This window comes from Lampris incognitus, chromosome 2, assembly GCF_029633865.1.
Source record: "Lampris incognitus isolate fLamInc1 chromosome 2, fLamInc1.hap2, whole genome shotgun sequence".
Classification (NCBI taxonomy): Eukaryota; Metazoa; Chordata; class Actinopteri; order Lampriformes; family Lampridae; genus Lampris; species Lampris incognitus.
Genome location: NC_079212.1, coordinates 27,912,786 through 27,929,470, shown reverse-complemented (window position 1 = coordinate 27,929,470; position 16,685 = coordinate 27,912,786). Strand labels below are relative to the sequence as shown.

The window sequence follows — 16,685 nt, the reverse complement described above, 5'->3', positions numbered from 1 at the left end:
AAATAAAGAGAAAATCATAAGCAAATAAAAATCAAACATAATGTAATCCGGAACCATTTCAGTCAGTCATCAAAACATGAGTCTGTGAGAAAAAAACAAAAAACAAAAAACAAAATTCCTCTGAAACAGCCTCCAGTACCATTTTTTTTCTTAACTGAGATCAGTCTTCCTGTGTAATTTTGCCTCTTGCTTCAAATTGCTACAAAATGAACATAAACTGAAATCATAGAGTACCAGATCAGTACAGTAGCAGCAATCAAACAAAAAAGTACTGGATGAGAACAGGGGTTAGAAATATCACCTTGCTTGACATCCATATCAAATGATAACTGCAGCCATGCTATGGTAGAGATTAGTGGTGGAGCGTTAACATAAGACTTCCACTAAGGCAAAGATGCAACAACAGAAACTTTGCAGCAGAGAGAGTTTGCATTATTTAACAATCTCAGCGGCTTTCTTTTGATAAAACTGGGAAATGTCAGAGGATTTCACAGGAGTCACTATACCTTTATTAATCTGCTTGTGTGCAGAGAGGCACCAATGACAAAAAAAAAAGTTGATGCCTTTATGATAAAAAAAACCTCAGAGGATGTTTTCATGACCAATTCCACTGTCAATCACCTTTCCAATTCAATTTTGCAGTAGGTCCCGCCAAGTTCTGAAATCGACGTATTTGGTATTTTAGAAGTGAATCTTTAATGGAATCTGGTTGAAATTGGCTTTGCCTTCCATACTGGTTGACAACATGGACTTGACCAAAATAGCACCAACATCATTGAGAACTCCTGTTTTTTCCATTTCAATTTTCTTTGTCCTTTTTACAGCTGAAAAACTGTTAGGGTCTGCAAACTACAATGGATGTCTCATGCACAGATATTTCTATTTATAGTCGGCCCCAAGTCACACTTTTCATCCAGTTGTTGGAACTCCAAAAAATTTCGGGTGAGGGAAAAAAAAAAACGTAAAAAAGTTGAGAAACCAAATGGGAGGGAGATTACAGAACATGACAGGAGTTTCTGTGAAGAGTGCAGATGCTGTTTTGCGTTAGTGGGTTAATAGAAATAAATAAAGAACTGAGCACAAGGCAGAAGAAAGAGCCCATCATCACCTTCTTTGGTGAGGGTCACCTCAAAACTCTCTACAAGAATGGAGAGAAGATAAACCCAGATCAGTCAAAGCAGAGGTAGAAGTTCAGAAGTAATACAGAAAGGACATGAAGAATACATAACCTACTGTCATGTATGGATATACATTCACTTTGAGAAATTATGTTCAGGTTCTTTTAAGTCTATAAGGAAGACCTGAAAGAACATGAACGCAATTTGGTTGACAAAAATTGCTTACAAAAAGAGAGCTCACAAAATTTTTTCTCGTCTCATTCATGGCTAAGATAAATTCAAGTAAGAAAACAATAAGTGAAATCTGACTTGAATTGCAAACTGACAGAAAACTCTAACATCTTTTTTTTAAAATCAACATCCTGTATCTCCACTGCTTTAAGTCAATAGTGTCAATGTTCAACATAAAAAAAGAGTTCATCTAAAATTCACAAATACTGTATCTGGTGCTTAGGGCAGTGGTTGGTTAATGATCTATAGTTACATCACAAGCAAGGAAAAACATTACAAAAGAATACTCAAGACATCTTCACGTATAAAATTGAAATATTTTCAACAATAACAGAATACAGTTCAAATACTTTTGCAGAGTTCTGCTTGGCTGATTGCTTTAAAGCCCAGTCAGGGCCTCATGTGGGTTGGAGCTGTCCCATTTTGTTTTTACCTAGACAATTAGAAATGGATTTCCCATTTAGAAGCTGCTGTTTAGGGCCAGTCATGCAGTGGGAGCTTTGGGCTAATCTTTCCCCTCCGTGCTCACCCCTTTCTAATGACCCGCTCATACCACTGCTCAGGGAATTTTTCAGTTTGCCAGTGAGGCCTCCAACCTCCCCATTCTCTGATTAAATCTCAACATAGTTAAATACTAATTCTGGGTGTCCTGTTGATTCAGCCCGATAAGAACCTACTACATAGGCACAGGCCTGATTGCAGCATCCTGGATACAAGTTCAGCTCAAGATCTTTGTTGCATGTCTTCCACTTTCTCCCTCTCTCCACACTTTACTTCCTGTCTATCTTCACTGTCTTTTCTAATAAAGCCCCCCCCCCCGCCAAGAATTCTAGGCCTCTTGTACCTTTTATCCCCGCCAGACGGATAGCCTGGAGGGGATCATGTGTTTGGGTGTGCGCGCGCGTGCATGCGTGTGTGTCTAGCCGTGGATAATCTTGCAAACTACTGGACCTATCGGCCTAACATCTTTTGTGCACAGTTACTATGACTGTATGATGAAGAACCTCTCGTGCTTGCGGTGATTAAAAACCTTCGAAAAACATTTGTTCTTGCTATTGCTGCTCCCTCTCTTCATTCTCTCTCTAGCTCGTTTGACCAACATTGCTCTCTGTTGCTGCCCAATCTGAGTCAACTGTGCACATGTGCAACTCACATCTACGGTTGACTCGGTTCTGGCCCCGACGTGATCAAAAGTTATTAAAAGAATTTTGATAATCCAAAAATGTGAAAATTATAAAGGAACAACTTCCTCTAGGTTTCAGCCAAAACAGGAAGTGGTGCATATTCTTGTCACTGCCCGATCTGAAAAACTGTAGATGTCAGTCACACATGCGTGAGCATAAACAGTTTTCCCAGCTTTATTATATTATGGAAATACAGATAGGTTAGGGTTAGACCAAAATGGTCACATTAGACTTGGTCGCATACATGCGAGGGTACGCCTAGGAGGCTGCACATCCACAGACTGACAGGCAAAAAGTTATTAGGTAGATTTCCCATTCAGTCAACTTGTGTGCTACACAAGTCTTATAATGGCAGGAAAAACACTGGTTTTTCTGTCCGTGAGTGTGTGTATCTGTCCGCTGCTAATCTCGCATACTACTGGGCCTGTCAGCCTAATAATTTTTGTGCACAGTTGTGACTGTACGGACCTCTCATGGTTACGGTAATTCATAACCTGTTTTACACTGCAACTGACTGCTAACTCCTTAGTTGGTTTTTCACTTAAGCCCGAGCACCGGAGAAAGGGAGATATGCAGGCAGTGCCCCCTATTTTTCCTTTTCCCGGTTGGCGAAAAAAGGGGTGGTTTGTCGCCAAGTCCAAGCACTGAGTGAGGGAAGATACGCCTGTGGGGATCTGTACTCTACTGAGTGCACTCTTCTAGTTAGGGTATGCACTGGAGCTATGTAAACACTGTGAAAAGGCATGAAAATATGAAATGAATTGGATACGGAGCAAACACATTCACTAGTATGGACGCATAAGGAGGCCATTTTTCTCCCTTAGCAAGAACTGTGCAGTTGGTGCAGGGACAAGGATGGCCGGCATTAGAGACGATTACAGTGTAATACCACCTGGTCCAACATGGCTATAGAGAGCAGGTAACCCAAATCTTGTGGGGAAATGCTCCCTGTTTTGAGTCCCTTGCTTGTTCCATGACAATCACACATGAAAGCTGAGCACATTTTCAAGCTTGCAAGGCCTTAGGTTTCAACTATAAATGTTATAGCCTGCCCCAATGTATCTATCACAATAACACACACAGACACACACTAAGACTGGTACTTACAATGTGACCTATATCACATATATGCACAATAAAATATATCGTTACCAGGCTATACATAACTCCTACTCAAATCTGCTGATTCCAAGGCTTTGATCAAGCATTGCTGGACTATGAGGCAGCTTTACGGGGAACCTTGTTAGTTGGCATAGAGGGATCAACTAGGAGGAGGATGGCTGGGCAAAGACAGTCACTCCTGTTGCCACGTGAAACCACATTGCTGGCACTTGAGAGAGCTAGTTCACAGGCACACAGTCAATTTGCAAAGCGCTACTCAGCAAAGAGGGAGCCCCTGCCCCCTGCTGAAAGAAGAAAGAGAACCAGAGAAACATGGCTCAGGAGGTAGAATGGGTCGTCTAGTAATCAGAAGGTCGCTGGTTCAATCCCCGGCTCCTCCTCAAGACAGTGAACCCCTAACTGCTCCTGATGATCAGTTTGGCACCTTGATGGCAGCCTCCACCATCAGTGTATGAATGTGTGTGAATGTGAGGCATACATTGTAAAGTGCTCTGTGTGGTCGGTAGACTAGAAAAGCACTATATAAATGCAGTCTATTTACCATTTACCATAGCCAAACTCTTCATAGAACTCCAATTTATAGTGAAAAGAGTCAAACATCATTCAGTGAGTAGGGACCAGTACTTGATCCAACTGTCAATGAAATTCTCAGCCTTTAGCTGGGCATGTCTGCCTCAACAGGGAGCCAACACTGCTGAGCTGTTTGCATCACAACTTTGCAGAAAACAAAATTTAGGTTTGTTTTTTGGGGCAGTCCTTTGGATGGAGAAAAAAAACAAAAACAAAAAAAAAACCACGACAATCCAATCAACTGAAGTAATATGTGATAAAATGGTGTTGATGAGTGAAGGGGAGCATCATTTCGGAAGGGAGTAGCCCGTGGAAGATCACAGAACTCATGGGATGAGGTGGAAGGAAATCACTCCTGATGCCATGGCTCTTTGAACCACGTCCAAAGTCAATCCCAATGTGATTAAAAACCCTGGGTCTAATGCTGCCTTGGCACATAAAGCAGTCTAATTGTGCCTCCTCTCCGGGAAAAAAAAAAAACATTAAAGAGAATTTTGATTGATGTGGATATCAAAAGGGCCTGATGGTGGATATCACAACCAGCAGCATACAGCATTGTTGCAGATTATCTTATATGCAATATTCCATCTAATAAGACATTTTTGACAAAATTTACCAGAAATTGTGAATGCAAAGTCTTATAATGACACTGCAAAATTTCAAGAATTTTGGCCCATATGGGGTGCTAAAGAAGAATGCTTATAATTCCTTAATGGTAAGATGCTTTTTGTCAAATTTGGCTTGGTGTGGCTTGGACAAAAGCCATATCAGAACTTGCAAGATCAGGTTGATTTACTAAAAACAGCCACACAAAAATAAGCAGCCCCTGCTGCTTTTGGTGTTTCTCCTAAATATATAAGCATCATGGAGACCAAACATGCCATATGGTTCAAAATGCACAAAGGTCCACATTACAAACATGCGTCGGAGGTCAGCAGGTGCTTGGACCCCACTAATTGCCCTTTTGGCTATGTTTGAGTTAAGTTCCCCATATATGGTATTTGGCTTGGTACGTTGCTCAAAGTGAGCAGACAAGACAAAAATATTCAAAATAGTCGCCATAACACAGTGGTCACAAGATAGAAAATATCATACTGATAAGAAACATTAACAGCAATACATCAACAGCTGGGGAATTTTTTAGTGGTATCGATACAGGACAGACAGATTTAAATACAAAGCCTTACAGTCTTTAAATCTAAACTAACAATACAGATGGTGAAATTGAAAATAAATTCTCGACTAGGTTACAGTGGAAGTAAGTGCAGGAAACCAGCATTAGAATATTAATGTCTATTAAGGCAGGTAATGAGGAATGAAAAGAGAGAATAGCATTTAAATGCAAAATGAAGCTGAGCGCACACAGGAGAGCGACCTCTTCTCTCACCTGCATAGCGCAGTGGTGCATCCTTGTCCAGTGCAATAAGCGGTGGGTCCAGGAGAACTTTGTCATCATTTTCTGTGACAATTCCATGGTACGTTGTCTCGATCCATGGTTTGTGCTTATTAACTGTCAGAGTGAGAGATAAAGAGAGAGAGAAACGGAGAGAGAGGGCAGGGGAGAGAAAAAAATGTCAATGTATTGCCTGTACTAACAATTTCAGATCTTATCTGTGATATACTTAAAGATGTTTTGTTATCTCGCCTGCACAGTAGTAATATGTCCTCCTTTGTGTGTGTGTTTTTTTTATCATTCTATTTTACCGCTTAAAAAACCCCCATCTAATTTCTTTGCCAATCAATGTGCAAATAAATTAATACATTATTTTTTATAAAAGAAAAACAGGATCTGGGAATCCAAAAGGTCCAAGGCATCTACAAAGTGCTGACTCCGCATTGTTCAAAGCCAGTTTCTTAGCAGTAGATTGTTGAGTGCCATGTAATGTTTCTAGAGACAGACACAACCACAGTCTACATTAGCCAATGAGGTTTGACAAGAGGTATCATTGGGGCTGATGATGGCTCGAACTATGACTTTGAGCACAAACTCAAGCAGTCTAGCATTTGAGCTCATTATGGCTTTGCACTCGGGTCTGTCTGGGAAAGAATCCAGTCCCAGACAGCATACTATTTTAGCTGGCGGCTGCAAAAAAATGCTTCAGTGAGTGACACATTTGGGCTGGATTAGAAAACTGCCTTGATACGAGGGAGATGGGGCTCTCTTTACGCCACTATGTTCCCACTCTAGAGTCACAGAGGGGACACTGGGGCTCTCTGTGCTACTGAAGACTTAGGGGATGATGACAAGTACTGGGATGGCAGGACACAGTCGGGAGGCAGAGGACCTGGGAAAGCAAGCTGAACCATACACATCACCAAACTAGAAATGATGATTACGATTATGATATACTTTATTGATCCCCGTGGGGAAATTCATCCTCTGCATTTAACCCATCCTAGCTGTGTGGCTAGGAGCAGTGGGCAGTTGCAGTGAAGCGCCCGGGGACCAACTCCAGTTCTTATTTCCTATTGTTTTGGTCAGGGGCCCAGACAGGAGTATTAACCCTAACATACAAGTCTTTGATGGTGAGAGGAAACTGGAGCACCCAGCAGAAACTCACGCAGACACAGGGAGAATATGCAAACTCCACACCTAAAGGACCCGAGATGGCCTGGGGGTGGAACCCAGGACCTTCTAATTGTGAGGCATTAGTGCTAACCACTAGGCCCACCATGCTGCCGCATGATAAAGATGGTATAAAAGGCACTAAAATGTTACATTAAAAAAGCTCCTACCCCCCTTTAAAGTTAATCCTTTCACCACATCTGAATGAAGGCAATGCAAGCAGAAACATGACCTTGTCTTCTGGAATAAAAGGTCTATGTGTGTAACCTGAAACTAATTCAAGGGCACTACATTTGATATCATTAGGTGTCTATACCATAAACTGCATAAACATAACTTAAAAAATAACGTAAAAGAATTTTCACACCATTTTAATCCAAGTTTGGATATTCCCAGAGCGTGCTGGAATAGGAGGATGACTAAACACTGACATGACAAGCACCTTCTTTCTCTTGTGAGAGTTGTTCCTCGTGAAGTGCTAATCAAGCAATGTTAATAATTCTAAATTATGGTATTACCCAGTTCCCTCTTATAACTATTATTAATTCACTTTTCAGTAATTTGCTTTGAATTCATTTTCTATGGTGATAATAAACCAAAATCATATTTTTGGAGGTTTTTTTAATTGGGCAATCATCATCACATTATCATATAGAAATGTAATGCTAGGCCATCAAATTAGAGATACAGTGAAAATATAGAATCCCTACAAAAGCCTGCAGAAAAAAAATAGTAACTTTATTCAGAGATTGTTAAAATTCAGTCTGACAAATCCAATTTCACTGAGACAACTTTGTCTTGTGTCATGTGATAGGTCTACTATGTAATTTAGAGCATTTTGTATGCAGTAACAAATCCAATGAAATTAATTAGCCTACAGGCTATTTGCGCATTGAAAGGTATATAGGTGCACTAAATAAATTAAAGCGCTCCCTCTATAAGCTATTTAATAGAGGGAGAATTTGTCAATGAGGTCACCTGAGATTTATCAATTCGGACACATCTCCAGATTTGACTTCGAAGATCCACCAAGAAAACATGTTTTCATGCCTCTAATGGCACCATTGGTAGCATTGAATGCGCTGCCTTGATTAAAAGTAAACTGATACGTGACGTTTCCACAATATTTCTGGAGAAGTTGCTATGACAATAAGGGGGAAAAAATAGACTGAGCACTTTATCCTGCAACTCCCCTACACCACTGTCTCCTTAAGCAAAAGCAAAAGATGTCTGAACTACCTGCCTACAAATGTACTGCTGAGACAGCCTTTGTCTCTGTCAAAACACAGCGGATGCAACTTTATTATAGTGCAAATTCCCCTTTTTGCAGATGTGCAAAGAGGAACATACAATCACAGACAACCTCAGCAATTATTACAAATCACCTGACATCCCAAAGCACTACTAAGCCAATAAGGGCTTAGAACAAAGTCTTTTATCTTCACTCTGACAAAACCATCTGACATTGGTAGTTGAACGTCTCATCATGACTGCATTGCACTTCAGCTATTCTGAACCTAACCGCAAAGAGAGTTGTGAGGACCAGACATAATTGTCTTTGCCTGTAACTTGGAATTCATTGAGCCCAATAAATCGCCTTTGTGACTCATGTGACCTGAAATGTAGTGGTTGTCTTTAGACAGACTGCCAGGCCAGACAACTACAGTAATCTGCTTTGGCCTATGCCTAATCTTAACCTTTCAGACGAACTATTAACCAAGTCACACGTGGCCTCCCATTTTATCTTGGCTCCACTCTCACACCACCCATTCCACCAAGGCCAATTCAACTGTGATCACCACTGACAAGCATACCATTAGCTTCCTGTGAAGTCATAAGTCTTAAAGACAACATATCTACTGCTAGCCACATCCTCAAAGTTCCAACTAGAAACATTTTGGCCTAATTCCAAACAACAATTTACCATGTGTGAGAAGTGTGTAGCTGTAATATATGGCATTACAGCCTACATTTATTCAGCCTGCATCTGTACCAGTCTCCACTGCCAAAAAAGCAGATTTCTCTTGTAAAAGAAATGTTTAATTGTGTGGCGGTAAAATAAAATTTAGTTATTAGAGAGACCTGTAATTTAATCCATCTACCCACAATGTTAGGTTGCTGAGCAATTTCTGAAAGATAAGAGTCATACTCCATGTAGAGGAGCTCTGATGTGAAGCAGAATGAGATCAGTAAGAATATTAAATAAGCAAAATGACAATAATGGCTCACTCACAGACTATCAAACTATATTGCTGAAAATTGTGATCGACTGTAGGCAAGAAAACCTAATAAGACAGACCCTGCAGGGGTCTCTGACAAATTCAGTGCAGTCTGCAAAACTGCCATGGATCATCATTAAAATCAGAGCCCCTTTCACTCAGACACATCCCATAAAATACTATCTAAAGCATATTTGAATTCAAAGCGTGAAATGCACACATAGTGTGAAATTGCCTACAAGGCCCTCATGACAAGATAGCTTCATTATCCCCTCCGAGCCAGTGTGAATGGTGGGGAACATCTGTCGTGCTGTGAAACATGTGACATGCAACAGTAAAGAAAGTGAGCCCTAATTTGCAGAACCTATTGTTGTTCATGGCGGGGCTAATTGAACAATTCAAAATGATTCCTATTTTGAAAGAATGCGAATGCTATGTTATTAAAGATTATCGTCATTATTTAGGCAGTGGCTGGCCTTCAGACGGAAGGAGAGCATGAGGACTGAGATGAGAATGAGATTTAAGAAGGGGCTTTGAAGTGGTTGATATGATTTGTGAAAGGGCCTGCTGCCCTGGCATAACTATGGGTGTTTAACATGGACAGCTGCCAGTTCCTTATTTGAACTTCATGAGGGAACCAATTCATCTGATGTGGTGCATGCTCTCCGCCTTTCCCATCTTGAGCTGGAGTCTATCAGTCCAACAGATATGAAAGTAGTTGCAGATAGTGAGAGAGGAGACCACGACCTTGGCCTCTTTCTTAATAGATGATCTATGCTGCATTAATCAGGACCAAACTGCAGAATATGACGTTTACTGGATTTTTTTTTCTTTTTGGGATCCCCCCCCCCTTTTTCTCCCCAATTGTGCCTGTCCAATTGCCCTACTCTTCCGAGCATTCCTGGTCGCTGCTCCACCCCCTCTGCCAATCCGGGGAGGGCTGCAGACTACCACATGCCTCCTCCAATACATGTGGAGTCGCCAGCTGCTTCTTTTCACCTGACAGTGAGGAGTTTTGCCAGGGGGACGTAGCATGTGGGAGGATCATGCTATTCCCCCCGTTCCCCCTCCTCCCCGAACAGGCGTCCCGACTGATCAGAGGAGGCGCTAGTGCAGCAACCAGGACACACACCCACATCCAGCTTCCCACCCCCAGACACAGCCAATTGTGTCTGTAGGGACGCCCGACCAAGCCAGAGGTAACATTGAGATTTGAACCGGTGATCCCTGTATTGGTAGGCAATGGAATAGACTGCTACGCAACCCGGATGCCCGAATATGATGTTGTTAAAGGCACTTGTGTAGCTGTGGTGTGGGCACTTCCAGACAGCACACAAAACCTGAAAATAGCTTCACAACACAAATTTTAATGGCTTATCCAAACCATTTTTTATTTTCTCATAATTCAGTACTATTGCGTACCTACTTTTCCTCAGACTGACATGCCTCAGCTGTATTACAAATACTAAAAGTGTAACATGAACATATAATGAAAGTTGACTTTAGCACTCAACTGGTATTTATGAACATATCATGTGACTTTGAAACAGCTCCATATTTGGTGTTACGAAAAGTGTTACCGATGGAATTGGCACACCTGAAGCGACCAACAGATTGATAAAAGAATTCAACTGCAAAGAAAATACACTTTCATATGATCAGACATGGAATCTGACCACACAAAAGCTGATGCTTGTCACATGCTGCCTAATTCCCTGTAAAAGGGAAAAAATGGGGGGCATCCGGGTAAAGTAGCAGTCTATTCTGTGGCCTACCAACATGGGGATCACCGGTTCAAATCCCCACGATACCTCCGGCTTGGTCAGGCGTCCCTACAGACACAATTGGCCATGTCTGCGGGTGGGAAGCCAGATGTGTGTATGTGTTCTGGTCGTTGCACTAGCCGTCTCCTCTGGTCAGTCGGGGCGCCTGTTCGGGGGGGGAGGGGGAACTGGGGGGAATAGCATGATCCTCCCACGCGCTACGTCCCCCTGGCGAAACTCCTCACTGTCAGGTGAAAAGAAGCGGCTAGCGACTCCCCATGTATGGAGGAGGCATGTGGTAGTCTCCGGCCCTCCCTGGATCGGCAGAGTGGGTGGAGGGGCGACCGGGACGGCTCAGAAAAGTGGGGTAATTGGCCGGATATAATTGGAGAGAAAAGGGGGGGGGGTTAAAAAAAAAGGGGAAAAATTTTATCATCCTGGCATACAAAGTCTGAACCTAAGAGGATCAAAACAATGTGGGGGAACACTGAATAAGTGGATAATGCCTACTCAAGTGTCTGTTTAGCCTAGTTGTTCTATATTAGTTTCACTATATGGCATTCCAACTCAAAATCCATTTTGTGCTGGACAATATTGTAATAACACATTTTTAAATTTCTGTCTATGCTAAAATTGAAAATAAATCTAGGAGAAAATTCTGCATAAAGAGTAACTAAATCCTAGACCATTTTAGTGAGTTTGCTGACATCTACAGATTAAAAACCATCTAAAAGTTAACATACCAGGCACTGTAACATAGTGCGCTGTGATGTTAGCGTAGCAGAATAAACAAAGCTGCAACTAATGAAATTAACAATGGGGCTGTTTGATTCGGGTGTGCTCACAAATCTAACAGCATTAACAGACAGACCCAGCACTAACAATTGTCAACAATAGAGTCAATGTTGGCTGTTTGGTACAGCTACACCCGTCAGGCCCGTTATTAATTTTATTCGCTACAGTTGTGTTTATCCTCCTATGCTTAAATCACAGAAGTACCAAGACCAGCCTGACGTGCTTTAACCTTTGATGGTTTTTAACCTGTAGACATCAGCAGCTCACTAAAATGTTCACAGGACTCCAGATGGTGACTAAAATGGTCGACAATGCAACTAACTTTTTAATTTTGCGACCATTTTTTCCCCTTGCAAGTCGCCAGCGGCCACCATTACCCTCAAGCAAAAAAAAAAGAAAAAAATTAAAGCCGCAAGCGGCGTTGGGAGGGGTCCAAGCATTGGCACTGTTGCGCCCCCTATGGAGCAATTTGAATGGTTTTGTCCTCATGAACATATACCTTCACCCAACGTAAATAATTAACGCTATGATACGTAGGGGCCTTTTATACACATAGCCTGTAATAGACTACCGTTTCAACATGAAACTAAACCGCTGTTGGTAATGTAATAAAGATTGAAGAATCTTGCTTCAGAAACAGTAGCCTACCCGAGTTTCCAACTAGATATGACAATGTCGGATTACTTGGGTCGCCTGTGTCCTAGACGATTACCGTAATTTTTTAAAATGTCGTAACACTTCCATTGCTTCAGAAACATGTGCCAGAGTTTCCAAAACTGGACCAGACGGTGTCTGATTTCTTGCGTCCTAGCCGACTGCTGTAAAAAGAAAAAGTATGTTGTTAAACCCAGGTGTCCTGGCATGTGGTATGTAGAGCTGCAGCGCTTCCACACCAAATAAGTCAAAATAGCGGGCAAACTATATGACTGACATAGGTGGTCCCAATAGTAAAGTTGTTGAGCACATTGAGATGCATGGGTCAATTAAGTTTTGTGTTGATCTGACTTATGCTGTGGGAGTTATGGCCTTTTCAGCATGACCCTTTGTTATAGCGCCACCATCTGGCTGACATGGGTGATTTGTAGTGCCAGAGTAGTGAGGGGCCGTATGAATGCACCTACCAAATTTGGTTGGTCTAGGACTTATGGTTGCTGAGCCTCAGACACTTTTAGCTGAGAAACCGCGCCCAAACTAATACAAGTCAAAATGGCGGGCAAACTATATGGCTGACATATGTGGTCCCAGTAACAAAGTTGTAGGGCACATTCAGATGCATAGGTCTGTGCAGTTTTGTGTTGATCTGACGTATGGTGTGGGAATTACGCATGACCCTTTGTTATAGCGCCACCATCTGGCTGACATAGGTGATTTGTGGTGCCTGAGTAGTGGGGGGCCATAGGAATCCACGTACCAAAGTTGGTTGGTCTAGGACTTACGGTTGCTGAGCCTCACACACTTTTAGCGGAGAAAAAAAATAATAATCCTAACAAATACAATAGGGTTCCACCAGCTTCGCTGCTTGGACCCTTAAAAAGGCCATACGTTTTGTTTGTGTACCGAACGCTCATCTCCTCTCGAGTCTGCGTCTATGTGACCTATCACGTGAACTCCTGTACGGTTTCCAAGACAAACTTCTCCGCACCCCTGTCCTGCGGTGGTTGAAGCGTCGGCTGTACAGATGAACAGAATCAGTGGTTGAAGATAGTTTAACGTCACATTTATCGGGTTAAAATTTTGAAAACGTCACATTTATCGGGTTAATCTGAAATGTTCACTTTATGAACGGTGTTTGATTTAGTTCGATGGCGTTTGAATTTCCAAGTTAGATGTAGCTAGCTAACGTTAGCCAGCTGGCAGGAAAACGAGATGCGCAAACGAAAAACATCAGACTTTTTCCTCACTCCCTGCCCGTCCAAACCCAGCCTCCTCTACATCAGATGCCGACGATGCCAGTACGCCAATTCGATCAGTGAAAGTTCTCAAGTGACATTTGAGTCATCCCAGCCCGATTCAATCAGTGTGCATTCCTTTACAGATGATGATAACCACTTGCTGCGCTTCTCCCATCCCTGCGTCTCCCATCCCTACAAGACAGTTTAAATCAGCTTGGCTACAAGAGTTCGCCTGGTTACGTTATGACAAAGGGAAAAATATACTGCAGATCTAGTGCTCAAGTCGGACAAGAGATTTCTGGTAAAACAGTTCATTACCGGTTCGAGTCCTTTAAAAAAAGAAACCGCGAAGAAGCATGGTGACAGTAAAAAACATAAGAATGCCAGGGATTGTGTCATTGCTCGATCTGCTCCAACACACAGCTGATTCAAATGATAAACTTGTTATGAACTTCTGAAGCTGCTTAATAACAAACTGATCATTTAAATCAGCTGTGTTGGAGCAAGGAGAGCTCTAAAACACGCAGGACAAGTGGTCCTCCAGGAGAAGTTTGTGAAACGCTGGTGTAGTCTATGGAAGGCAGAGCAAACAGACAGAGAGGAAAGAAAAGGTAGTGTGAGGCAGCCCTTTAACAATGTAGCATATATGACATCATTATATTTTGGCTCCTGAAATTTTGATTTGGCTCCTAAATATTTTGGGTTTAGGAGCGGCTCCTAGACATATATATATATATCCATCCATTTTCCGAACCGCTTATCCTGCTCTCAGGGTCGTGGGGATGCTGCAGCCTATCCCAACAGTCATTGGGCGTCAGGCGGGGAGACACCCTGGACAGGCCGCCAGACTGTCACACAGGGCGGACATACACACACACACCCACACACATTCATACCTAGGGACAATTTCGTATGGACGATTCACCTGACCTACATGTCTTTGGACTGTGGGTGGAAACCGGAAACTCATGCAGACACAGGGAGAACATGCAAACTCCACACAGGACGAACCCCAAGGTTGGACTACCCCAGGGCTCGAACCCAGGACCATCTTACTGTGAGGCGACCGCACTAACCACTGTGCCACCATGTCGCCATAGAGAGAGAGAGAGAGAGAGAGAGAGAGAGAGAGAGAGAGAGAGAGAGAGAGAGAGAGAGAGAGAGAGAGAGAGAGAGAGAGAGAGAGAGAGAGAGAGAGAGAGAGAGAGAGAGAGAGAGAGAGAGCGAGAGAGAGAGAGAGAGAGAGAGAGAGCGCGCATGTTTTTTTCCAAAACCGTCAATGGTGTTGACTAATGAGGAGCGGAATATAGCAACACAGATACAGGTAGCAGTACAGGCCTGTTTCGTGTGTCTCACACTCATCAGCTGCTGAGTGCGAGACACACGAAACAGGCCTGTACTGCTATGCATTAAAATCTTTTTTCCTGTATCCGTGTTGATATATATATATATATATATATATATATATATATATATTGCCTGGAGCCCTGGTTTGATTACTCTTTAAAAGCAAAATGACTGCCAGTATTTCTCGTTTAAATCTTCTACAATTCTCCCAATCCGTGAAGAGAGAAAAAAGAATAGTCTGTGCGAATTGTGATTTTCACATGCATCAACATTACAAGGCCCCTCGCAAAGTCAAACAATGCTGGCTCATTAAACCCATTTAATGTGACCAATTTTGGTGCAGTCCATACTGATAAGAGCACAAATGACAGAATGGGGTGAGGAAATACAGCTGGCTTAGAAAAGTTTAGATCATTGGGAATGCAATGAGCATGTAGTTGGGTTAATGAGATTTCTTTGCCAGGAGCAATTCAGGAAGGAGTGGTAATCCACCATCCCAGCTGTGGCCAAGAGAAAACTCATGTTTGCAGTGAGACCAATGAAATTCATTTGCTACTTGTTCAGTTCATTACTCTGGACATTATTATTATTATTATTATTATTATTATTATTATTCTTTCAGCTTTCCCCCTGTTTTTCAGGGGTCGCCACAGCAGATTTTACAGTTTCCATCAGGACCCTGTGCGGGCACAGCATACGTATGGCAGCACGGTGGCGCCGTGGTTAGCGCTGTTCAAACCCCGGGGTTGTCCAACCTTGGGAGGTCATCCCAGGTCCTTTCTGTGTGGAGTTTGCATGTTCTCCCCGTGTCTGTGGTGGGTTTTCTCCGGGTGCTCCGGTTTCCCCCACCATCAAAAAGACATGCATGTTAGGGTTAATACTCCTGTCTGTCCCCCTGACTGAGGCATGGCAGGAAGAACTGGAGTTGGTCCTCGGGCACTGCACGGCAGCTGCCCACTGCTCCTAGCTACACAGCTAAGATGGGTTAAATGTAGAGGAAGAATTTCACCATGGGGATCAATAAGTAGTAAAATTTAAAAAATGCTGGCCATTGTTAATGCAGGCCTCGACTGATTCAGTATGGTCTTGTCAATCCGCATACTGATTTGGCAAAATTTTACATTGGATGCCCTTCCTGACACAACTTTCTGCTTTCTTACACTGTTTGAAGATACAATCCTGAGGATCAATCTTTTTGCTTGAAGCCGAGGCTCATTTTTTGAGCCCAGAGCACATTAAAATGTTGTCGGGGATCATTTAGAATCATAGAGATAAAAAAACACTGCCGCACATAAACTCACAGAAGGTTGAAATGGTCTGTGCCAACAGCAAAAAGTAGGCTATTTCTAAATCAAATCAGATTTTGTCCTGCTCAAAACAAAATTCAGCAAAAATATATATGAAATAATATAGAGGATTCAGGAATGTGATACGTTTCCCAATACTGAATCAAGTCAGTGGAGTTTTCATCTGAACAATTCTAAATGACGTTTGACAATGTTTTAATTAAGTCTGGATTTTTAAAAAAAATGAACCTTTAACTTGTCCACACCTGTTGTGAAACTGGTAACTATAATGGTGTTCAAGCCCTCCAAATCCAAGAAATCAATTCAAAATGATAACTCTGATAAAGATGATCAATAACTCTGATTTGTTGCATTGTTCTGAATCTTCTGGCTGTTGCGCAGTACAACTTCTCTATGAGGATGAATGAAGTTCACCTTCTTTTGTTAAACTACATGGGTGCATACAGTACAGAAATGGTACAATTTACTTCCTGCTGGGCACATAATCTCAGCTGGTAGTCTACTTAACATTTCACAATTAGGTAAATGAATAAAGCTACACCCTGGTAGAAACCGTAGACCACAAATTCCT

At 42.2% G+C, this 16,685-nt stretch overlaps 1 protein-coding gene across 1 annotated transcript in view; it reads right to left on the bottom strand.

Annotated features, from left to right (window-relative positions):
- The window catches only part of clstn1 (calsyntenin 1), a 48,890-nt gene that overhangs the window by 17,666 nt on the left and 14,539 nt on the right, over positions 1-16,685 (bottom strand). Inside the window, exons 2-3 of the mRNA XM_056273836.1 lie at positions 5,613-5,735; positions 1,109-1,138 (exon numbers count right to left, since the gene is read on the bottom strand). Coding sequence (XP_056129811.1) covers positions 1,109-1,138; positions 5,613-5,735 — 153 coding nt within the window. The remainder of the gene's footprint in view (positions 1-1,108; positions 1,139-5,612; positions 5,736-16,685) is intronic.